Raw genomic sequence first — 25,682 nt, 5'->3', positions numbered from 1 at the left:
AAATCACTCAGAACCAATGAACTTAGCATACACCAAGAACTATAGAAATGTTAATGACAGTAGTTGTCAATATCATCATTGGTATCTGCTTTGGCTCAGAAATAAAAAGATGAGTGGTCTTCCCAGATCATAAAAATTATTTTACATAAAAGAGGGCAGAGTCCTGGGACAAGCACCTGTTCTTAAAAACTCAAGTAGTGGGCACTAAACTCATTTCCATACATTCTGCATCTCCTCTTTGTTGACTCTTCAAATGAAATGCTGCCTAAACTGGTAACATCAAAAACAAAAATACAAAGTAAAAATCAAGAAGAATGCAGGTGTTCTGAAACAGTTTTCAAAACTGATTCCTTACCCTAGCTGTCTGAAAAAAAGTTAATCAACTTCACAGGAAATCAGTAATTCACTTTCTCCTCACCGGCAAGATTAAGTCTATCAATACAGTACTCAGAAGTCAGAAAACAATTCAATGTTTAGTTAATATTAAATGTAAACAAAAACCCCACAATCTACTGAAGACAGGAAGACTTAATCACCAATCCCACGAGCATTAACACCTTGGGTGGCTGTTTCCAAGTGGATTGGTTTATAACAGACATAGAGCACCAGCCGCCCTGCAGCTGAGACTGTAAATGCGCTGATGTTTGTTATCGCTATTGAATCTAGTCACAATGACGCCTAACCATGGACACATGCACCTTAAGAAACCAATCTTCAGGCCTCCTGTTCACCTCTTCCTAAGGCAAAATGGAGCAGTACAAGCAGTAGACTGAACTCATGTGCCAGGCAGAGGTCTGATGAACACCACCGCCAGTCCACTGGCACTGGGGTCAGTGTGTTGAGCGGGGATACGTGGTGCTGCTTCCCAGAGTGCAAAAAGGACAGGGAGACCCTGTCACATGAATGCTGAGTCAAATTTACATATATAGAAACAAGACATTGCCTGGCAGGGAAGATGAGCCATGTTAGTGTGGGCTGTGCCACCACTTCACCATTGCACTGATTACACTGTCGCACAGATAGCTACTGCCCATAATCCTGTCTCATGGCTTAAGTAGTTCAGAAATCACTGCTTTATAAATGAATTCCTAAGGTGGTTAGCAGTGTGGAGCCTTGCTTGGGAAGCAGATAATCTTGAGATTTCCAATCATGAACAATGCAGCAGTAGCATCTGAGCAAAAGAGAAAAAAAGGTGCCTCTCGTTCCCTTCCTTCAGTCTTCAAAAGCTTCAAAGCAGAAAACTGACTTCTGAAAAAAATCCTCTATTTCCTAAGCCTCCTCCTAGGGTGTAATGAGATGGGCAAAGATACAAGTGCACTTATTGTATCTGATACCCATAGTCCTACTGATATAATCCCTATGTGTGCTGAAGTTTTCTCTTGTATAAGTTTTAAAGGACATAGAAAACAACTATTCCTGCTTTACTCTCATGATGATGCAATGCAGAGAATCGAAGTAGTCCCCCAAAGAAATCTAGAATAACAGGCCTTAATTACACAACCACCAATAGCACACAAGAAATATGAAATTAGCTATTGTCATGGTAAAGGACAAAAGAAATGAGGCTCTGCCCTTTTATCGCTCTGTGGTCCTGGATATGGAATGGTTGTCTGACATTTCCTTAGCAGGAGAACTTGGTACAGTATCTGCAGTGCCATACTGACCTTTACTGTGAGGTATGCCATGGTTATATTTAATGGCAACTACAGAGGGAGAGTGCTTATTCCTAGACACAACGTAACACAAAAACATTCATTATAGTTAAATATATAGTTATGTTACATATATTTATATTATAGTAATATAATAGATAGATTGGTAACTTTTTTCCATCACAATTCAATCGTGGGTCAAAATTCAAGTGCCTGATCTACAATTAATCCCTGACCTTGAATTCACAGCATATGCTGCATTCTGGTAATTACAGGACATTGTTTGTGGTGATACCTCCAACTGGAATATTAACCTCCTTGAAGAATTCACTCCAGTATCCTCCTTGCACCAATACTGAAAGGTGATTCACCCACTGGTCAATCAAAAGGGCAAAAGGAGGAAACTGCCGTGCTCACCACATGCTGCAGCTCTGGTCTGTCTTCCAGTTCTTCCACTACCTTTTTAATCTAGATAAAAAAGAAAAGTTTCAAGGTGGAGTCATGAGGACAGAAAGCAAGCTGCAAAATTATCTGATAAACTTTCTTCTTCACAGCTATAGGAGTCCCAGACGTTCATCTGGTAACACATATAAAAACAAATGACACTCACTGAAATTTTATCTTCATTGTCCAAAAGCATGTCAACAGCTTTCTGAAACATATAAAAAAAAGCCACAGTCAATGAAATCCGTTATTTAAGAAGAGAAGACTAAACACAATGCAGTGTAGCTACCACAGTTCACAGGCGGAAGGCTTATTTTGTATACTTAAGGAGGCCCTTAGTTTTACAATGGCTCTTACGGAAAATGATATTTGTGAAGAACTGCATTTTCAAATGCATCTCAATCTGAAGCCTATGTGTTTTGCATACTACTAAAATGGTCCTTTGCTATAACTTACCAAATACAAAACATCTTGACTGCCCATATCCTAGCCCCCCGCCTCCCGATGTCTCGGATACCTTCACACCTTCTCATGAGACTCTCAGTAGTTATGGAGAGCATCTCTTTACCAGTATTTCAAGAAAATGAGCTTTTCTTCCAGCTACTTCAACCTCGACCTAGTCTCCCTATGAGACTCCAGACAGAAGGAGCTGGTTTTACGAGGAGAAGGGAATAAGGGCCAGAAAGAGAATGAGATACCTGAAGTTTCATAATGACATAAAGCTTTTGGACTTTCAGAATTTACTTTAGTCACTTTTATCATTCGGGAAACACAAATTAGACAGTTTATGTCAAGAGGAAGAGGGAAAACAGCACACCAGACTGAGCCTCACACAGAACACCTGGGGGCCCTGTTCTAGACTCTGCTACGACCTAGCTGTCTGCTCCAAATGTTACTTTTGTTCGCTGAAATACAAGGGTGTTGGAGTAGATTATCCCTAAGATCTCTTCTAACCAGAAGACTCTGATTCCTTACATCTGGATCACATTCTAGAATAGCAATTAGTTTCAGCTCATTCATCTTTTTTCCACAGCTACGTATGCAAAACAAGGCTCTGGAGAACAATGGAGGGGGTTGCATGAGGGGAGACTAGATATGAGGAAAATGTAATTAATTTTTACATAAGCATCTCGTCCTCTGCCAAGACAAGCAGAGCCTCTCTACCTGAACTTCCTTGGAGCTACATAATTCTTCGTAAATCTGTAGTCCCTAAAGACTTGACTCAGTATTTTAAAAAGGGCTAAAGCATCTTTGAGAAAAAGAGGTAGCTCTAGCTCCTATCTAAATTAAGTTTAAGCTGGTGGAGATTAATATAGCACACAATATCTCTAAATACAGTACAATACAATTGAAAAATGCATTCATCCTTTTGGAGCCTTTAGGGTTCTACTTTTCAGTTTATCTAAAATTTCAATTTTTTGAATAAGAACAGTTTTATAAACCTCATTATTTCTGTTATGAGCACTTGTAATTAGATTTTTACACACACACACACACACACACACACACACACACACACACACAGCTTGCATCACTTTGCAAGAGCCAATGTGAGCTGTGGCTGGGTCCACTGATTAGGTTGCTTAAATTTATTATGTTATTCAAATTTGTCACAAAATAAAATAACATATTCCACATGTCCTGGACATGAGCATCACCTCAAACCAGGTGAAACCCCACATGCTGGATACGTGAACACCAAGAAATAAAATAGTAATAAGTCAGTCAAGACGGAAGTTCACTTAATTTTAAAATTCTGGAAGACAGGTTAGGAGGGATAAATGAGTCAAAGTATATACCTGGTTTGTTTCTATAAATTATATGAATTGTTTTAGCAAGAAATTACTTTATATGCACACACACACAACTTTAAAAGTTCTCTATCAAATTTGAATTGCTTTCACAGAAAAACCACATTAAGAAAAGGATTCCTGAATGCCAAACAACTAAAATAACAACATCTAGCGAGGGTCAGAGTGTTCTAAAGATTGTCGGCATACAGCCAAGTTATGTGATTCATTCACCAATCCAGCATTTGGATAGGTATCTAAGTATTAAATATTTGGAATAGTAAAAATAATTGACAGTACTAAAATAAAAAGCACATTACCTCTGAATCAAAATCCATTAATAAAACAATTTTATCCTTGATAGAACTGAAAAGATTATGCTTGTGGATCAATTGAAAAACGTCTTTATGTCTTAATGTTAAGTATATTTCCAGAGCGTTGCCATAGTTCTTGTCATAGGTGTACCTGGTAATACAAATTTTTTACATTAATATTCATCAACAGCTCTAATTAAAACACACACAGAGAGAGCATGGTTCACAATATTAAAAATGGAAACACTCCTTTAGAGAGAAAAGTTAACTTTATTTCAAAAAATATTCCTTGGGATTTAACTATACATGACCAATAAGTATTTCTTTCTCAGAACTTTGCCTCTCATTTTGCCAAAATTTAAGAAAATTCACAATATTCAAGTAATAAAAATGGTCTTTATTGGGGGGTCTCAGTCTCAAAAGTTTTACAAACATCGATACAGCAAAGAAACTAGGATCCAGGATGACGTTCTCATTTTAGTAACAGAAACACCCATTCCAATTCTTACAAGTAGTATTCAGCTGACAAATGGCTAATATTCCAAAAGCTGATTTTAAGGGGGCTGTGTCTAACTGAAATGTGTTTTTCCATTGAAACAATGTTTTTCACATTAAGTCCCTAAGTCAGCTCTTGAGAGCTCACTGAACTGAAGCTGTACTGTTGGTCCATTACGAACAGCGCTGCAGACTCTAAGGGGCATCTAACAGGACAACGTTTCCAAGAGAAAATGATTAGCATTTCAACTTAGAATGCCATAAACACAACCTCCTCTGTGGAAAATCCAATACGTCCAGAGTTCTAGGTCATTTTGGTATACCTTTCTTGGTTTTGGGCAAAAGAAGAAAATGAAGGGAGAGGAGTGGTCTGAGGTGATGGGGGCACTGAGGAGAGGTGGATGTAGGGATGGTCGTCTCGGCTAGACCTGCAGTATGCTTCTTGTTTCCCTAGATCGAAGGTACTTGAGAGCATATCTTATCTATCTCTGTGTCATAAGCATCTCGCACAAAGCCTGCATCACTGAATGTGCCCAAGAAATATGAAAAATATTAACCAAGCTGCCATTTTCTGAGCCCTGACTCAGGGTCAGGGAGTCCTCTATTATGACATCTCTTTTAAAGTTTAAAATTATCCCATAAGGAATTGACATTTGAGAGATTAAATTAACTGACTTGAAGACCCTAGAAGAGCAGAATCCAGAGCCTCGCTCATTGGGAAACTGTTATGCTTGAGTGATCTAAAACTTGGCACCCTTTTGTTTCCTAACCACTGCCTCTCCCAAGCGCTGTGCGTTAGGGTTTCTCTTCTCTGGGAAACAGATTACATTGCAATTGTACAGTTTCACACATGTCCTTATCTCCTACTCATTTGAGGTTTATGAAAGGTTTTTACTAAGAAGGAATGTAGGAAAATGGTATAAAATGCATCCTCCCCACTTGGAGTTTGCCAAATCTAAAGTATGAAAAACTTTTCAACACAGACTGATATGGAAAAAGAAACACTTAAGTATACTCACAGTTCTGCCAGTGTTTTAAGTAAAGTCTTGTTCTGACTATCTTTCTTCAGATGATCCCGAACTGCTTGAACTATGACTGAATTATTATACAGATCTCCAGGCCATTCTCGGATCAATGTGGCAAAACCCTAACCAAAGGTGAAAAACAGAAAAAGAACACTCATTCAACAGAATAATAGTTGTGATATTGTGAAATATACATTTGGTCCTCCTTCTGTTTCCTGGCATATAACTCTTAAAATCCTTAGAATCTCCAAAATGATGTGTCTTCTTGTATGCTAATGAGCTGACTGGCTAGCAGCCGGTGGCTAGCAGCCCCTAGGTAACTTAAGGATGGGGTTGGGCACACGATAGATTGAGACAGGATTAAAGGGTTGGAACTTTTCAGCCCTACCCCCACCCCTGCCCCACAACCTCCAAGGAGGGGAGAGGGGCTGAAGGTTACACCGATCACCAATAGCCCAATGTTTAAATCAATCATGTCTAAGTAATGAAGCCTTCATTAAAACCCAAAAGGAGTGGCTTTGGAGAGCTCCCCAAAAGCTGAACACCTGGAGGTGCCTGGAGGGTGGTGCACCCAAAGAGGGCCTGGAAGCTTCATGCCTCTTCCCACATACCTTGCCCTCTGCATCTAATCCATTTGGCTGTTCACCTGTATCCTTTGCAATATTCTTTATAATAAACCAGTAAATGTAAGTGTTCCCGAGTTCTATGAGCTGCTCTAGCAAATGAGTCAAATCTAAGGAGGTGGTAGTGGGAACGCCAGTTTATAGTTGACCAGTCAGAAGTACAGGTGACAGCCTTTAACTTGTGATTGGTACGTCTGAAGTGGGGGCAGTCTTGTGGGCCTGAGCCCTCAGCCTGCAGGATCTGATGCTATCTTCATGTAGACAGTGTTAGAATGAACTGAATTAGAGGACACCCAGCTGGTGTCCACTCCAGAACTAATTGCTTTCTTGGTGTGCAGCGGAAAAACCCAGACATTTGGTCACAGAAGTGTTGTGTTGTAAGAGCACAGCATGAGAAACTGAGTTTGGTTTCTCCTAAATTCTCAAAACAAACCAAATTTAAACCATCCCTAAAAGTATTCACTTCTAGCCACATAACAGACCAAACAATTATATGATTAAAAGTTTGTTCAATAAATATTTCATCAATTTTCAGACTATGGGTTTAGGTGTGGTGAAGAGTTGCAGGGAACATTATTGTACTATAAATCTCCATTTAGCATTCTTGGGAGGCAGGTCGTGCCATCTACTTCTGTCCTTAGTTTTACGAAATGTACAACTAAGAAAGGTATCCTGTTCCTTCTATAAAGTGCATGGACAAGAGTTTAGGTTGGACTTGCTCTATCCCCATTCTGGACTAACTGTAACATTTGGATGACAGCTTTAACATCTTACAGATATTACCCAAGTCAGCTACTTTCCTCACCACCAAGAGTCCTCTAATGCACTTAGGCCTGGGCTGCTGGGTGCAACTGGTTATGCAGTTGTGCACTGTATAGCCAGCACAACTGACCGTGGCAGTCTGCTTGGGACAGGGCTGCTCCCACAGTGAAACTGTCCAGCATTCTATACCTTTAACAAGTCACCATCTTGGTCCTCCTTCCACTCTGGCTTCTAATGCCAGTTTTACGTTGGAATTTGGGACTTTGGCTCAAGTCTTATCCCCTGGCTCTTACCCTGGCTATCTCTAGATCTCAAATTTTGTGGTTCCCTGATTTGATCCTGTTTCCGTCCCACAGCTGATTCTGGGCCAGTATCTTGCTCAGTCTCTACTCCCTGATTCCCAGCTTTAGACTTCATGTTTTATAACTCAAAGTATGATGGAGCAGTTTACTTACTGATCCTTGACAATGTTTAGAACAAAAACATGTTCATAAGATAGTAAAGAGAATTAAAAACATCCACGTTATTAAATGTGAAAGGAAAATAAATTCTCAGGACCCCCAATTCACTAGGCCAAAGGGAAAGTTAAGGGAACTGAGTCATGCAAAAACTGCCTTCCTTTTGTTCCCAAACAGAGAGCTGTCATTTCACATGCTTCCTTTATCTCATGTCAAAGCTAGATCTACCGAGCAAGAGATGAATGCATAATTGACTTTTTCCCCACTTCTCTCTTTTTACATGTAAAATGTAGATTCCCTGAGCTAATCAGAGCATCACTGGAATGTGACCAAGTGCCTCATTGCCTACTCTTCCCCTACTTATTTATTTATTTATTTTAAAAATTTCCTCCTTTGCCTCCTGCTTGCTCTTTCCCCTTTAAATTTTGAAGTCCTCAACACTCTCTTTGGAAAAAGCACAGGACACAGACCCTGTTTCTTTTCTCCAAATATGTCCCTAACCTTGGCAAAATAAACCTTTAAATCGATTGAGATCTGCCTCAGTCACTTTTTGGTTTATATAAAAAATAGTACATTATTACTATTAAATAACTCCATTAATACTTTAATGAACTACTGTGAATTTGTTTAAATAATACTTAGAAATGAAAACAATGTGATAGAAGCTGCTTCTGTAATGCACCAGGATTTGGTAAGAAAAGCGCAAAAGAATCAGTAATATAATTTTCATTAAAGTTCCACCCGATTTCTACCAAAGTAGCCCCTGGAAGGATGGCAAGAGACCAGAACAAAAGACCACATACTTTCCATTTAGATTGCAAACTTCTTATATATTAATATGATTGAAATTTTACTTCAGAAATTTGGGAATGGATTCAATCAGAACATTAAAATGTTTGTAGAACCAAAATAATATTTCAGATCAAGTTTCTTTCTTTTCTTCCTTCCTTTTGTTTCCCTTTCCTTGTCCTTCCTTCCTTCCCTCCCTCCCTTCCTTTTCTTTCTCTCTCTCTCCCTCTTTCTTTGTTTTTCTCTCTCTCTCTTCCTTTCTTTTTTTTTTTTTTTTTTGAGGTGGAGTGTTGCTCTGTCGCCCAGGCTGGAGTTCAGTGGCGCTATCTTGGCTCACTGCAACCTCCGCCTCCTAGGCTCAAGCGATTCTCTCGCTTCAGCCTCCCAAATAGCTGGGACTACAGGTGCACGCCACCATGCCTGGCTAATTTTTGTATTTTTTTTTAGTAGAGACGGGGTTTAACCATGTTGGCCAGGATGGTCTCCATCTCCTGACCTTGTGATCCGCCCACCTCAGCCTCCCACAGCCTCCCAAAGTGCTGGGATTACAGGGGTGAGCCACCACACACAGCCTCTTTCTTTCTTTTTGTGAGAAAGAGTCTCACTCCGTCACCTAAGCTGGAGTGCAGTAGCATGATTACAGCTCACTGCAGCCTCAGCCTCTAGGCTCAAGTGATCCTCCCACCTCAGCCTCCTGAATAGCTGAGAGTACAGGCATATGTCACAGCACTCAGCTAATTTTTAGTTTTTTATAGACAGGTCTCACTATGTTACCCAGGCTGGTTTTGAATTCCTGGGCTCAAGCAATCCTCCCACCTTGGCCTCTCAAAGTGCTGGGATTACAGATGTGAGCCACTGTGACAGCCCTGTTTTCTTAAGACTATATAAGACAAAGTAGTCTGTAAAGATTTCTACCCCAATACCAGCAGCTCACAGTAGCCCCTAGACCATTAATAACAATGCTCAGGGAAAGAAGAAAGTTTGGCCTCATTTTTTCTTTTCCCTATCATGCAACAGCCTCATAGTACTGCCAACTTCGAACACAAAATAAAGACAAAAAAAAACAGTCATCTTGTGTGATAAAAGCATGATGACCCCACCATAAACTGAAATAAACATCTATCATATTTCATGTTAGGCTTCTCTCTGTTCAACTGGCTTTGTGTACCCTTGAATAAATGTGCTACCCAAGAAATATTTATAAAATCTATCTGTGGCCATTATTACTAATTAGAGGACACAGGTACAAGGGACCTGTTATGAGTGAATGAGCAAAGTTATAGAAAACCTCAGCACCTATTATAATAAGTAAAAGTCTAGAAAGTACTCATGAAATGAAATGCCACAGAAATCATCCAGTTTTTAACATGCTTATACGTTTGTCGTTAATATTAAACAAAGCTTAACTGTTTAACTCTGCTGGGTTGTAAGTTAATAGGCAAAGCTACAGGCATATGACTAGAAACCCCATACAAAGAAGTCATGAAGCATCTTTATCTCCAATATTACTTCATATCTTTTTAGGGAGAAAAAAATTGACAAGTCAATATTCCAGAGAAGTACAGTTTGTTTTTTGTAATCTGACCTTCAGTGCTCTGTTTAGCAACACAAAATTTCTCTCCACATAATATGTGATCAAAAGTGTTGTTAGGGAACACAGCTATTTGACTGATTATGTGACAATTTAATTCAAAATTAAATAATTAAGCTGAGAATAAGGGAAGGGAAGGTAAAATATGAATTATTTATAAGAGCTTATGAAAATAAAAACAAATTATTTACAATCTCCTTAACAGTACTGACCAGACAGACATTCTAAAACATTCAGGAGAAAACATCTACAGTCTCTAAAGTTAAGTCATGCTTCTTTCCATCTCAGTAAAAAGTGTTCCAGATATGAAATCAACAGGGTAACTTTGATGATACAGGATTTTTAAAAGTTTCATGAAAAAATAAGAGTTCAGTCATGTGCAAGAACTGTAACAGAATCATAAAAACAATAAATTTTTTAAATGCTTAAATTACATTACTTTAAAAATAGGAAAATTATAACATACTTCAGCATCTGCAAAGAAAGTTTGTACTCTTCATCATTTTCACAGAACACTCATAATTCTCTTTCTTCTGGGATGATATCAAAGATGGAATAGCAGCTGCTATTGTATTTATGAAATCTACAAAATAGCACTTAGCTCTTTTTCTTTAGTTCTAGAAAGAAGGTAACTTTAAGGAATTCCTTAAAATGCACATGGACTAAGTGTTTTCACTGTCTACATAAACATGAGTTATACTGAAGTTTCTCTAGCTCAGTTTCACCTGCCACATGCAAACTACAAATCTGTTTCCTTTACAGGCATTGCTCCATTGTATTCCTTTCTAGATTTCCTAACACTTCCCATCGAGAACAAGTAAATATGACCATATCAGAACACCATACCTCATAATCACTCTCCAAAAATTCATGTAAGATCATTTCATAGATAAGTGGTTTCAGAACTGGATCACCTCTTGGCAAATAAGGACTAATAGCCTAGGTAAGGAAAAGGAAAAAAAAAAATTCTTTAAAAAATGGCAAAACAAAACTGCATTCCAATTATGCAGAAAATATAAAGTATATTTTTACTTTAAAAATGTGAGGCAATACGGTACTCTGAAAAAAATGTTCTGAAGAGGATTTAAACGAAAACTACTTTCTAACAATAAATTATAATATATTTTCAAAAGTATATACATGTATGAATGAATTTAAAAATTGCCTAGGTTAATCTTTATCTCTCTGTTCTTCCTGATGAGTTAACAGAAATCTAAATAACAGGAGGGAGAAAGTCACAGAGATGAAAAAAGTCGACTTCTTAAGTAATCGAGGAGTACAGGTAATCTATTCATCTTTCCTTCCTTCAACTGGAGTTTATCAACCTTCACCAACTCATAATCATCTTTTGAAATTAGGAAAAACACATTTGTGTTCTTCAGATATTTTCAGTACTGTGTTAAAAGTCACATTTACAAATACTGTTCAACGACCCTATAATGCCCTACGATCCAATCACCACACTTTTTACTGGGGACAGACAGAGAAGGTCACCATCCCCAAGGAGCTCACAAGTTCTAGAAGAAAGATATGCAGACAATTAAACAGACAATAACTGTATTGTGTGGTAAGTGTTACAAGAGAGGGGTCAGCACAGTGCTGCAGCAGCAGAGGAGAACCATGCCTACTAAAACCCTGGGTTTCTCAGGAAAAAATAAGAGAGGGGAAGGACATCTGGCAGCGGGAATAGCATGAGCAAAGGCGTGGAGCCATGAACATGCATCTGTGTGCAGGGAGGTCAGAGGAGCCCAGAGATGCGAGATGGTGTCACTCAAGGGAGGTGAGGCTGGAGAGGAAGGGGAGGTGGGGTCTTGAGAGGAATTTTGATTTTATTCTATAGGCAGGAGGGAAGCAACAGGTATTAGGGAAGTGAGAGTCCAGACTTATTTTTTATGCAGATAACTCTGGGCTAGGGCTGCCCACAGACCTATCAGAAGGCATTTGCTATGGCTCAGGCAAAAGTTAAGGCAATGGTACCACAGGGGAAGAGAAGAGCCCCGATTGGTATTGACACGAAAAAAATGACAAGAAGTGGAGATTAAACAGAATGAGGAGGGGTGTAAGATGTTCTAATCAAGAACAGTGGCTTTGAGCTAATACGCCCTGGGGAATGGGTATATTGTGTATCATAAACACAGACTCAATGGAAAAGGACTGAATTTGGGAAGGAATGGATTTATATTAACTTGAATTATCATCATCAGCAGTATATACAAGGAGAAACGGCCATCACACGATATTCAAAAAAAAGGTCCAAGTTACACAGCCATTAAAGTAAACAGGGAGGCACGACTGGATAAAATCCTCCAGAAACCATCCAATAAACCCAATGAGAAGTGTAACATTTACAGGGCAGACAGGAGGAGTCACACAGTTGACAAGATGGGTAACTGGGAATTTTTAAAGCATATTTATAACTCCAAGAGAGCATTCAAAAGGTCTACAAATACTGAAAAATTTTTAAATGTTTAAAACAAACATAGGAATACTTTATTGATTGATTAGGATGTTGTGAACTAAGTTGAAAGATTTAAAAAAAGAAACATCAAAATTTTTCATTAGAGCTAGGTGGTTAATTTTTTCCATCTGTCCTTCCGCAGGTAAAATATTACTTGAAAAATACATTATTATTCAGTAAATCTAAAAAAAGTCTTATGCTTTATAACCTACTGGATGAGATTACACCTATTTTCAAAAGTCATTAAAAAGAGCATGAAAACTTCATCTAAACACAGAGAGAACTAGAAAGAGATAAGTGAACACATTGTATATGTAATATATATATAATCTTATATATGTGTATTTTTTTACACGAGGCTTATATTTTGAAACTGTCTCTAAAAGTTTGATTTTCTTTCCATCTGAGATAATAATCACGTCCTAAAAAAGAGCTGAGTACTATTATCTTTGTTTCCATTGCAATATTAATATACTAGTTGCAGAAACTGAGAGTTAAAAATAAGGCTTTGCTTACCTTAAGCTGTCCAATTTCTTTAAATTTATAAACTTCATATTCCCAGAGTGCTGCATTTTTCCCAAGAATTTTCTGGCATTTGCTGGCAGTAAAAACATCCCAGGGAGAAAGAAAGTATAAATTAAAAAAAACAAAAAACAAACAGAGACAGAATAAGTAGATATTTTCCCCAGAGGTTTAGAGAAATCTCTCTTCTCAGAGTTTTGATGAATTTCCATCTCAAGTACCAATGAACATAAAGATATTACTGTTCCTCATTTGGTTGCATACATAAATTAACACAACTTATAAAAGTTAATATAAAATGCTTATAAACAAAGATGAATCACTTTCAGAAGACTACAACTAGGGGCTTTCCCAACTATCTGCCTGTTTTAAGTTTCCCATTTACCCAGAGGAGCACTGCTGGTTTCGGGGGACCTTTCTTGCCTTGAAGAAAACTCATCATACCCCAAAGTGCCAGATCCTTTCTAAATGGCTTTAAATTATGCACTACAAAATCAGACTTCAGAAAATCAGAATCCTATTCTACTATATAACCTGGAGGACTGATTATGTATGAATGAAACCTTACTTTACACATCAAAGAAACACATTTTCTTAAATAACCTCAGGAGAAGCTGGTTTGAGGGCACTCTTCCAGGGCTGCCATGCAGTCATGCAGCGGGCACTGCCCAGTTCCAGTGGGAACCCCTCACACAGACTTGCACACCACTACATAACATTTATGTGTTCTGCCCACCACAGACCTCTGCAACCCAGGATCCTGGGGTCTGGTCACTTCTATTTAATTGCCACCCTCTGGTTGGGAAAATTCTCTTTGAATCATAAGCAGAGGCACTTTCTTCTGGACTATCTTCCAAGGATGCTTATAAAGCAAACAGCTCTAGAAATGAGAGGACACAAATAGTGTCTCCCTCCTGAGGAAAGGGAAGGTTTCTTACTGCCCAGTACAATAAAGGTAAAACGATGTCTTTAGGACAAAAGGCAGACAAGGTGATAGGGTTTGGCCATGTCCTCACCCAAATCTCATCTTGAATTGTAGTTAGCATTAATCCCCACGTCATGAGAGGGACCAGGTGGAGATAATTGAATCATGGGGATGGTTTCCCTCATCCTGTTTTCATGATAGTGAGTTAGTTCTCACGAGCTCTGATGGTATTATAAGGAGCTTCCCCCTTCACTGGGCTCTTGTTCTTCTTCTTTCTGCCTGCCTTGTGAAGAAGGACACATTTGCTTCCCCTTCTGCCATGACTGTAAGTTTTCTGAGGCCTCCTCAGCCATGCTGAACAGTGAGTCAATTAAACCTCTTTCCTTTATAAATTATCCAGTGTCGAGTATGTCTTTATTAGCAGTGTGAGAATGGACTAATACACGGGGTTCTTGGTCACTAGAAAAGATTCAGATACCCTAAGCTCAGGGGTCCTCTTCCGTATCACAGGCCCACTGCATGGGCAGGATCTCCATGCCCACCCTCTGTTGCATTGTGGGAATTGGGGCTTGGGGATCGGGGCAAATGTTGACACTCTAGTTGACTACTATTGTTGTAGCAGTACCTTGGCTGGTACTATTGCTCAGAGAGTCCTTTAGCTCTGACCTGGGAGTCTCTTGTCTTCTGCCAGCAACCAGGGAAATGACAGGCTAACTTGTTAGACTGTAAATAGGTAAAGTCTGAGATCCTTCATGGTTCTTGATACCTTTCTCATTAAATAATGAGAAAAACAATTCTCTTTTGGTAAAAATGAAATAGTTGGGAAAATAATATACATTAAACTGATTCTGTGCTTGAAATCATTAATATTCAAAAATTATAATTTAAAAATAATATTCAAAAATTACCCTTGTTAGAAAGATGTACAAAAATAAAATGTCAACTGCAAAGAACGGCTTATTTTTACTGTTAGCAATGCTCAATTCTATTTATATTAACAAATAATTGTGAAAATGTCATCATTACCGTGCTGCTATGTCATAGTCTCCTCTCTCCACCAGGTGATTTATATATGCCAAGCCAATATCCTAGAGAAAGCCAAATGAAGAAATGTCAAAATTTAACTGAAGCAACTGAAAAGTTGAGTCTCGGTTTCTGCACAGGGCACAACATTAGGGTCCTATTAGCTCTACTGACTATAACCTGTTTACACTCTTAGCTTGCTTTATGTAATTATGCTTGCTTCTTAAGCATATTCATATTTAAATGTATTTATATTTTCATACATTTTAGAATTCACAGGTCAGGTCATTAAAAAAAGTAAATAATGTTAGTATTTTAAAGGCTCCTAATCTGCCCCCTTTAAGACATTTTTTCATAAAGGAGGTATTCGATATTAGAAACATGATCTAACAATTCCACATTGTCAATGTATATAAAATTGTTTCCTGTGCCTTCATCTGTAGAATGCAAGCTACCTACTTCTTCTACCCCAAGTCTGAAGAGAAGTTATAAGAAAAATGAAATAATGACTATCATACTAAAGGAAATAGGGAATATTAAAGTTGATATGAGCTCAGAAAAACCTGTGATTCAAACCCATCAGTTTACAGAAGAAGAAATTGGGCTGAAAGCAGGGAAGTGACTGGCTTCAGAGTATTCATGCTTATTCGCTTATTCTACCTGGGTTCTGAAAGGATTTGGGGTGGCCAACATCACCAGAGGCATAGCAGGACAGCTCTTGCTTGATCTCCCCATGACTCATCTTCTCATATACTATTTGCACCTAAAAGTATTTTCACCAGAAGCTTAAGCTTGATATATATAACAAAAGTTGGGTTTTAATTTCTACTTTATGTACAAAAAGGTGCATATGAAATACCTTCTTGGATGGCAAAAAAAAAATGGCAGAAGCCCATTTCTTCTCTGCATGTTTGGTATGAAATTACATCATGCTAAGAGAAAAAAAATCTATTCATAACTAATGTATAGGACTAATGTACAGGACATGCCCATTTCAAGAGTGAAGGAAAATACCCATCATTTTTAGTTTATTAAATTTTTACTTTAATAACTACTATGTGAGAAATCATATTTCAAGTCTATAGGAACACAAGTGAAGAAAGAGTGTCTAACTTCCTTATTTTACAGATCACACATAACAATTCTACACAGGTTCTTCCCATCAAGGTTCAGAGAAAGAATGTCTCCTTTTCAGAGTCAGTCCTTCCAACCTTTCTCCTCATGTCCATGCTTCTCCACTGTGGAGCTTATCCTGCACTCCTCCTCTTCCTTTTATATCAACCTTTTATGTCAACTCTATTTTACCTCTTTTCCCTCAGCATAAGCATGTTTAAGTGCCTCTCTTACACAAAATACCCAAAAACTACCATCATCCCAGGATGCCATAGCCCCAGCTACAGCCTTCACTCTCTTCCCCTTCACAGCTAACCTGATAGTCTATACGCAAAACCATACTTTATAATCTCCTATTCACTTTTCACTCCCTACAACATGTTCAGAATAAATAATACATATACAGAAAATTCACTACTTTCATATCACCAAATCCAGTGTACAACTGACCAGCTGACCTCGTCTTACCCTTCTGACCTGCTTACCTCCACTACTCAAGCATTTAACTCTCTTTACCCTGGAATTCTCTCCTCTCTCAGCTCCCATGAAATGACCTTGCTCTGGCTGTTCTAAATCTACTATGTATGCATCATCCCTTGAATGAGAGCATTCCTGATGGTTCCATTCATGGTCCTCTGTTCATGACACTCACTCTAAAATGTATGAAAATATAAATACATTTAAATATGAATATGCTTAAGAAGCAAGCATAATTACATAAAGCAAGCTAAGAGTATAAACAGGTTACAGTCAGTAGTGCTAATAGGACCCTAATGTGCCCTGTGCAGAAACTGAGACTCAACTTTTCAGCCCAAATTTCTTTCCTGGGCTCCACTACGATGTCCCACAGATTCCTAAAACTAATGTGTTTAAAATAGGATTCATCATTTCTCCCAATCCTGCTCCTCCTTCCAAAGGGTATCTCTATCAATCAGTAAATGGCAGCACCAAACCAGAGGCCCAAGCCCAAAGCCTGGGATTCAGCCTAGATTTTTACTTTTATTCGCTCATCCACACAGAGTCAGTCACCACATCCCAAAGATTAAAAGTTTACTGTATCTTCCATCTATCTTCACCTCTCCAATCCTACTGATTCTGTGTAAGTCTCATGACTTTCCACCTGGATTAGGAAGCCTCCTGATTGATCTCCATCTCAGCTGGCCCTCCTCTGGCCCCATCTCCACCAGAGAATCTTTCTAACAGGGAAATCTGATGTCTGAAAGCTTAAATTGATTTCTAGATGTTCCAAGAGAGAACCAAGCTCTTAATTACGAACAGCACTTCAGGATCTGGCCTTTGCTACCTATGTAGTAAACCCCTCAACTGCTGTGTGTGGTGGCTCATGTCTGTAATAGCGGCACTTTGGGAGGCCGAGGCGAGCAGATCACCTGAGGTCAGGAGTTCAAGACCAGCCTGACCAACATGGAGAAACCCTGTCTCTACTAAAAATACAAAATTAGCCAGGTGTGGTGGCGTATGCCTGTAGTCCCAGCTACTCAGGAGGCTGAGGCAGGAGAATCGCTTGAACCCAGGAGGCAGAGGTTGCGGTGAACCGAGATTGTGCCATTGCACTCCAGCCTGGGCAACAAGAGCGAAACTCCGTCTCAAAAAAAAAAAAAAACAAAAAAAAAACCCCTCAACTGCCCACATAACCAAGCAGGCTAAGCTGTGGCACCTCTCTGCATCTTCACATATGTTAACTACTCTAACGGCCGGAATGCATTCTCTTCCATTTCTAGAGAATCCTTGCTTATTCTCCACAATTTTGGCTGGATTTTTTTTTTTTCAAAGATGCTCTGGTTTTCTATTCTCCTGTTATTCCTAAATTATTTTGCTTCTGCACTCTTTGACAATTCAGGCTTTCATTTGGAGTTTTACAGAGAAGTTTACGGTAGGGAAAATGTAGGCAGAAAGAATTTGTACTGAAACCCAAATAGGCATAAAAGACTGAGCTTCCAGTTTTCACCCGTAAAAAAGGGAACTAGGCTAGATGGTCTCCAAGGACCCTTCACATGTGAAGGATATGAGTTTCTCTGCTCTCCATCTGCACATTCACTGTCACAGTTAGCAAAGAAAGGGGCTTTCAGTCATTCTATTTTTCCTGAGTCCAAAATGTAATAAAAATGTATTTGATGTTCTAGATTAGTTTCCATAACAAAATCAATTGAGTCTGTTATTATGGAAACACCAAAGCAATGCAGTTTTAGGAAACCTCTCTTTTGATAAATTTTGTGATAATGTGATTTTTACCTACGATTTAGAGAAACTTTCATACACATAACTAGAAAGCTCTGTATTTAAAGCGTTTTCCACAGATACAGTTTCCAAATTACCTAAAACTGCCTCCTAGCAGGTGTTCAAGTCTCTTGTTTACAAGCAGAAACTGATTCGATAAAATATTTTGATCTCATAGGTTAGGGAATTAGTTTAAAATAAATTCTCAAAAGATAGGAAAAACCTGTTCTTTTCAAATTATTTTCAGTCTCACTATAACTTATTGAAAGATAGTTATGTTTCAAATAACAAATTGCACACTTACCAGAATCTTATGTCTTTTAATATTTTTTTGGCTAATTTCAGCTGCCATCAATGCTTCCTTTATTCCAAACATAAGGATGATTTTAAAAAAAAAAAAAAAAGCAGAAAAGGAGGGAGGGAAAACGGGAGAAGGTGGGAGAGAAAGATATTGAGGTTATAAACACTATAGTTATTATGGTTTAGCATTCTGCACTACACGAATAAAGCTCCATTTTCCCATGGCTTTTGCTTGAAGCACCGGAATTGTTAATGCTATGGTTGAATGAACCTCACTGAATTCAAACTCAAGGGCAGTCAACCAAAATGAAGACTTCTCCCACTTCCATTTGAATGCATTTCCTCATTAGGACAATGGAATCACATTTCAGACACAAATCAAAATACAACAAAGTCTCCTAGTCTCTATACAAAAAAAGGCAGCTGTCTTCTAAATCTTTATGACACATATTGATAAAGGAGCATTTTCCCTTACGTTTCAATAAAAAAGTGAACTATATGCATATGTTTATGTATATCTAAAATTAAGTTTTTGAAAAATCTCTGATTTTGTTTTTATTTTGGAAAGTTTACAAATACTACTTTAACATAAATATTTAAAACATACAGTTATTTCTTTGAGAAACTACTGGATTTAAAGTAACATGGTAATTACTGGGTTATGAACTAGGTATCGATACCTGGACTTTAAACAGTTTATAAATGAAAAAAAAAAATTTTTTCCAAATCCTTTCAGATGGTTACAAACTTAGTACAACAAATACATAGACTATTTGTTGTTGATGTTGTTTTAAATTAGTATATAAGCCCATCTACAGAACGTAACTTTGTAGCTATTAAAGTTGAAAAATGTTTTTTTCTTTTTTTTTAAGCGATATTGGGCATTATCTATTCAAATTAATCTAAGCCAAACCTCAATGAAGTGGACAACATCATTCTATCCAAACTGATAGTTCAAACCATCCTAAGTGAGTACCAATGTGATAAGCATAAAATAAACGATTTCATTAAATCCAAATAGACATTTCTGAAATACTACCTCTATTTTAATTTCTTTGAACAAAATCAAAAAATAAAACTTCCAACAGTCTAGATCTAACTCACCTCCTCCCTCCACTCCCAACTCCTCCCCCACTTAACAGTAAAGCCAGTCAATCCATTGCAATCTTTTGGTTCCCTAATTTCTGAAGGGGGTACTAGAAAGTTATTAACTTCCTACATATTTTTGGCTTGGGAAACTCTACTTTGACTACATAAAAGACTTATTACAAAAATATTTTATCCTCTCTATGCTGTAGATGAGTCAATACTTTCAAAGAAGTAAAATCAAGGGTACTTCATATTTCTTCTTTTCAAGGAGCCAGTCAATGTGATCATCTTGGTCTCGTTCCTTGGCCACTACAACATCTCTCGGACTCACGATGTAAAAAAGTGATTCCCCTTCAGAGTATTCTGTAGATGAGAAAAGAGAGGAACGACTTGGTGACTCAACAGCAGAAAACTTGGCAACGGTTTCAGAGGACCTGGTTAGGTTACCCAACCCAAGAGGGAACAGAAAATGTGTCTATCTCTGTTGTGCATTTGGCTCTGCTGGAAGGTAAGTGTGGAAGACAGGGTAAAGAATGACAGAAGCGTATTTCAGTGCTTTTAAAAATATTTAAGTGTAAAAATACTTGACAAAAAAGCAAGGGAGGGAAGGAGGGACAGAAAGGGAAGGAATGACATACTAAAAAACTTGAAAAAAAATAAGGTGAGTTTAAAATTCTACGTTTAATACATTAACACTCTGACTTCAGCTGAAAAAGTGTTAAAAATTCTCCATGTCTATTGCATATTAGAATTCATCTACTGTATATAAATTTTATTTATGGCCATTTACAGCATTGTTCTACTTTTACAGAACAATTACACCCCACGGTCAGCGATAAATGTTTCCTCCTCATCAAGGTCAAGACAACCTAAGGCATAAATGACAGATGCCCAAGCCCTAGGGACATAATCTATCATTTCAGCATGTTGCACACAATGCCAGTCTGAGGGTTTCCTGCAGAATTCAATTATAAAACCTGTTCTGAAGGGTTTCTAAGTGTGCAGCAGAGTTTGCTCTGAGCCAAATACCTAGATTGGACACTTTCGGTTGTGAATCACAGTTGCTTTTTGCCAAGTCTAGAATATACTCTTATGTTTTTCAACGGATTAGGGTCTTCATATAAGAAAGTTTAAACATATATAGAATATTTCTTCATTTCCTTTGGCCACAATGAGAACTGAAAATATTCTCAACGAACGTCAATGGTGTTTAAAGTAGTACAGCATTCCTACAAAGCTTAACTGTTCTATTTTCATTAATATATTTTACAAGGGTATGATAACAGCCAAACACAGATGTCTCTGGTATGACTAAATATTAATGGTTCTCCCTGTATTTACGAGCAGTGACTAAGTGTATTTCTCTGTCCACTCAACAAATATTCACTGAACACCTAGAATGTGCCAGAAGTCCTTCAGGCTCTGAGCACTCAGTTACAAACAAGAAAGACAACTTCTCTGCCACCCCAGAGTGAACTTTCCTGACACATATAATGGGAGTGATATGACAACCACGGAGCCATGCGGCTTGACATTAAATTATGTGTCACATTAAATAGTTAGGACAATAGAAAAAATACAAGAACAAAAAACAAGGAGCCCAATCCTCCCCCGGGTCCTGGTCTGAACTCTAGCCTTCCCTTTTGCTATAGGAGCTTATGCAAGTTCTGCAACATCTCTGCATCCAAATGTCCTTGTTTTCAGCATACACGGTCTACCCACGTATTCTCTTAAGATTCTTTCAGCATCTTAATTTAAATTCCATTTAGTGCAAGTAGGAAGGGGGAAAAAAACCATGAAAAAAGCATATCAGCCAGATCTTTGATATCTCTTACCTAAATGATAATCTCTACATTCATTCTCCTGAAAGCCTCTGACTGTCAAAGCATCAGAAGAGATCTCTTCACAAGTCTCAGAAAGTGGCTGGATGATGTCCAGTCTAGGCCTGGCACAGTATTCTCTTTCCTAGTCGGGGAAAAGAGAGAAACATTAATTTAAATTACATTTCTATACATCACACAAATTAATTCTAGTTAGCCATACATATTAGTTTCTTCTCACACTCCTATGAAGAAATACCCAAGACTGGGTAATTTATAAAGGAAAGAGGTTTAATTGACTCACAGTTCTGCATGGTGGGAAAGGCCTCAGGAAACTTACAATCAGAAAACATTCCAAAAATAAAATAGCAACTATAAAAGATCAACTAGTGAAGAAAAATCTATCAGATCTGTGGAGAAATTATAAATTGCTAAACTTTGAAACAACTGAAAAAAAATGGAGAAAACTGAAATATACTTAAAAATTGACCACTGTAACAATAAAAATATCAAAATCAGAATAGCAAAATAAAAAAATATTTTGAACAAAATAAAAAGCAAATCGCTTCACTAGACCATAGAAAAGGCTCTTTTATATGTATAAGAAAAGCATCAGCAATGTGAAATCTCATTTTATACTTTTGTTCCCTGGCCAAACAGCCCTTGCCTGTGAATTCCCTAAGAGCAGAAATCTGGTTTTGTTGATCTTGGATCCCCAGTGCCCAGCACAATTTCTAACACACATGTTCTTTATCAATGAATGAAAGAAAAGTAAAATACTAGGAGAACACCTTAATAAATTAAAGTGTACCAAGCAGATGGAATAGTACACAACCACTAAACACAATGATGGTGGTGAGTACACAGACATACGCAGGGAGAATGGAATAATGCCCATGGAAACGGGGCAATGCAGAGTAGCATGTGACTATCCCTGCAACTATGTGAAAACATGCATGTATGTGAAAGGTATCATGTGGATATCTGGGGGATAATATTTGGGGGATAATACTGAATGATATAAAACAAATTTTATTCAATGTCGCTAAACCACCTTTTCAGTATGAAAAAATAAAGGGCAAAGGGAGCTTACCTCTTTGTTCCTTTTGCCTTAATTTTATGAGTTTATTCTGTGTTTAAGGATTTAAGGTGTACTTTAATGTTCTATAAAATGAGTGTCTACATACACTGGCACAAACATGTTCCAGTCATCTCCAAAACCCTCGCTTCTTCTTCTGGAAAAAGTCCATTTTCTACGTGCTCTATGAGGTTGGCCTGTCTTTGGCATTTATTCCCTTCAAATACTCTTTTATTAACAAAGGTTTCCTTTCTTTCTTTGCTCAGTTGTTTATTAGGCTTCTCCTTTTTCGTTTTACTGCTTCTTTATTTCTTCCAATCACATTCTCAATCTTTCCTACATTCCTCCTCAAAAAGCATTGTATTTACTCCCCTAGGAGCCACTGCTTTTCTTTATTTTCAAAAAATAAATAAAATAATAGCAAACTGATGTCCTGCAATAGGGCTAGAAGCCAACCCTATTGATTTTAGTAGGTCTGAGTGTTCACTTAAGTCTATAGCATTTCATTGCCTAGCAACATGGGCACCCAGAGCTTCAGGTTACTATAGTGATGGCTTCCTAATGCAAGTGCTTGCTCAGAGAAACGCTCAAGCGCAGCTACCACTTCAAAACCAGGGCTCCCAGGGTTTTTCTCCCCCATTTTATTTCTTGCCATTTAAAAAAAAAAAAGGATACAAACAAGGATAGCCCACTTGCCTACTTACTGTAAAGGACTAGAGAATCAATTACAATTTCTTTTATACACAGCATCCAGAAGAAAATCCTTTACAGTATGCTTTCCTTGTTTATGCCTTGAAGCCACCCCTATTCTTGTGCTGGCAGGACCCCTGGACTCTCATAATAAAGACAAGCTGGGAATGGGGCCGTCCTCAGCTTCAAAGGGAGACTGGGTGTGGATACCTGTCCACTGGGCAATATATAAGCTTCTTCCAAAGACACGCACAACAAAATTTAGATCATCTGCTGCTTTTTATTAGCCACAGATTTTGATGTACCATTATTTGCACTGATAACTGAGATTTCACAACAATCCATTTCAAAGCCATAATCAAGCTACTTAGAATCACTAGCCCACTAGGAAGTAAACAAATATGTCTGGACCAAAGAAAATAATGAAATGCCCTTTCTGTAATTCCCTCTGACCACAGGGACCCCTGTTGTTGCTGCCGATCAACTTCATTGCTGTCATTTCTGCTAATGCACAGTGTCAGCTTAGTTTCTTCCCCTTTCAGCAAGAGGAATCCTTCATTCCTTTTGACTAATATACCAAGAGAGGTTGAAAAAAAAGGAAAAAAAAGACTCTTTTTCGGCTCAGCAATAGGAACAAAGGCAGGCAATGAGTAGAGTTTCCGGAAAGTAAATATGTCAGGTCTAAAGGGTAATCTCTGCCAACCTTATTTTATAGGTCAGTAAGTTCTGCTCAGATTATAGCATATGCTACTGATGAACAACCTGATCTGGGTGTAATGCTAAAAGTGAACCCCCACATGCCTTTGTATTTGGGGAGAAAATAATTACCGTCTTTTCTGAAATCTCCTTTACATAGGAAAGTACAACAAGCTGATCACAGAGAGGTGCAAGTCCACTGATGTAGAATTCAGTTTCAAACTGAGACACTGCAAACAAAAGGGATACAGGAGTCATCGTTAACAGGGGCAAACAGCAGCACACATCTGGAGGGACACAATGACTGTGAATGCTAGTGGACCCCTTTTTAAAAGCTAACATAAAGGGGACACCGTTGAACATACTTTCATAACTCAGCACTGCAAGTGCTTCACAATGATCAATCTTGGAAACGAATATGCGGGAAAGTAGACTTGCAAATTCCCATCACAAACAAAAATGAGTCCAACAATAATAGCAGCATGAATGGTCAAGGGTGACACTGTGCTCAGGTAGTTTAAAATGACATAGACTACATGAAGATGCTTTGAAACCCATAAAAAGAAATATAAACCATTATTAGTAACAGTAATAATTTTTTAAAATTCCTGAGTTCGTTTTTCTCAATTAAGGCATTATAGTAGTACAAAGGTCACAAAGAATATTATCTGTAATTATGAAACACTATTTTGGAGAAGAGGGATATTATTTAAAGAACTTGAAGTTAAAAAAAAGATGCATAAATACAGATTACTTAATGATGAAACATCACTATTTCTTAAGTGAAATAAAGGCTAGAGAAAAATAATAAATTTCTCTTTCCTTTAAAAAAATAGTCCATTTAAATTCGAGAAGACATATTGCATCACTTAAGAAGTATGTAACTTCAACTGCACTGGACCCCAAAGATCTGACAGAAAGCTCAGAAGTACACATATTATTATTATATGATTCTAATTATTAGCTACTATAAAATGTAAAAGATCATTGTTTTAAGAGACTGAGATTGGGAGTGGCTTGTTTCAGAGCAGAAGCTAACTGATACAGTAGTGGTATTACAGAGATCCTTCCAGAAATGATACTCTACACTTCACAGATTCATTTGGGAGTAAACTCTTGTTCTGACCCACCACATTTTCTAAGAGTTTCTTCATTCAGATCATCTCCACGGTTCTGTGGTATTAGCTGCAGATTTAGTTAATTTCCACACTCTTTTCCCAATTAGGGGACCTCAATGTATCATACTGGAACCAATATTGAATGCTGAGTAAGGAAATTTGGGTGATAACTTCCACTAAATTGAACTTGAACAAGTCATTTTAACATTTCCCAACTATAAGAGAAAGGAATGACAGTAGAAATAAAATCCATACTACAGATGAAATACTGAATTTTCCTTTGTCCTCCTCTTTCTTTCCCTTGCAGATCACTTAGTGTTCCTTGTCTTTGCTAACCTTTAATGATCCTCCTTATGCAGCTGTTATCACAATTTAATTTTCGCACCAAAATAAAATTGTGGATGACCAAAGAGATGTAATAGTTAGCAACATAAACTTATAAAAAGATAATATTTCGTCTGCTTTGTCCTCAATTAAAGTACCATACAATGGAAGTCCAAGGGCAAGTGCTCTGGTCCCAGTTCTGCCAGGAACACATTTTTTCCTTAATCTCTGTGGGCTTGAACCAAATGTGCTTATCCAGATACTTAAGAATAGTTTTGGTAAAGTGGCAATGTGATAAATGTTCACAAAAGAGCTTATATGGAGAACCACCTCAACCTCCACCACATG

At 37.9% G+C, this 25,682-nt stretch overlaps 1 protein-coding gene across 2 annotated transcripts in view; it reads right to left on the bottom strand.

The window, feature by feature from the left end:
• The window catches only part of VPS41 (VPS41 subunit of HOPS complex), a 187,746-nt gene that overhangs the window by 27,116 nt on the left and 134,948 nt on the right, over positions 1-25,682 (bottom strand). For both annotated transcript variants that reach the window (XM_054494781.2, XM_063667379.1), the window contains 11 exons: positions 24,025-24,122; positions 21,444-21,573; positions 19,856-19,971; positions 18,524-18,580; positions 14,875-14,936; positions 12,918-12,999; positions 10,790-10,882; positions 5,715-5,842; positions 4,207-4,351; positions 2,263-2,304; positions 2,070-2,120 (listed from right to left, as the gene is read on the bottom strand). In XM_054494781.2, the coding sequence (XP_054350756.1) occupies positions 2,070-2,120; positions 2,263-2,304; positions 4,207-4,351; positions 5,715-5,842; positions 10,790-10,882; positions 12,918-12,999; positions 14,875-14,936; positions 18,524-18,580; positions 19,856-19,971; positions 21,444-21,573; positions 24,025-24,122 (1,004 nt within the window). The remainder of the gene's footprint in view (positions 1-2,069; positions 2,121-2,262; positions 2,305-4,206; positions 4,352-5,714; positions 5,843-10,789; positions 10,883-12,917; positions 13,000-14,874; positions 14,937-18,523; positions 18,581-19,855; positions 19,972-21,443; positions 21,574-24,024; positions 24,123-25,682) is intronic.

This window comes from Pongo pygmaeus, chromosome 6 (assembly GCF_028885625.2).
Source record: "Pongo pygmaeus isolate AG05252 chromosome 6, NHGRI_mPonPyg2-v2.0_pri, whole genome shotgun sequence".
Taxonomy (NCBI): Eukaryota; Metazoa; Chordata; class Mammalia; order Primates; family Hominidae; genus Pongo; species Pongo pygmaeus.
Note: the sequence above shows the minus strand (reverse complement) of the source record. Positions and strands in the feature narration are given on the sequence as shown.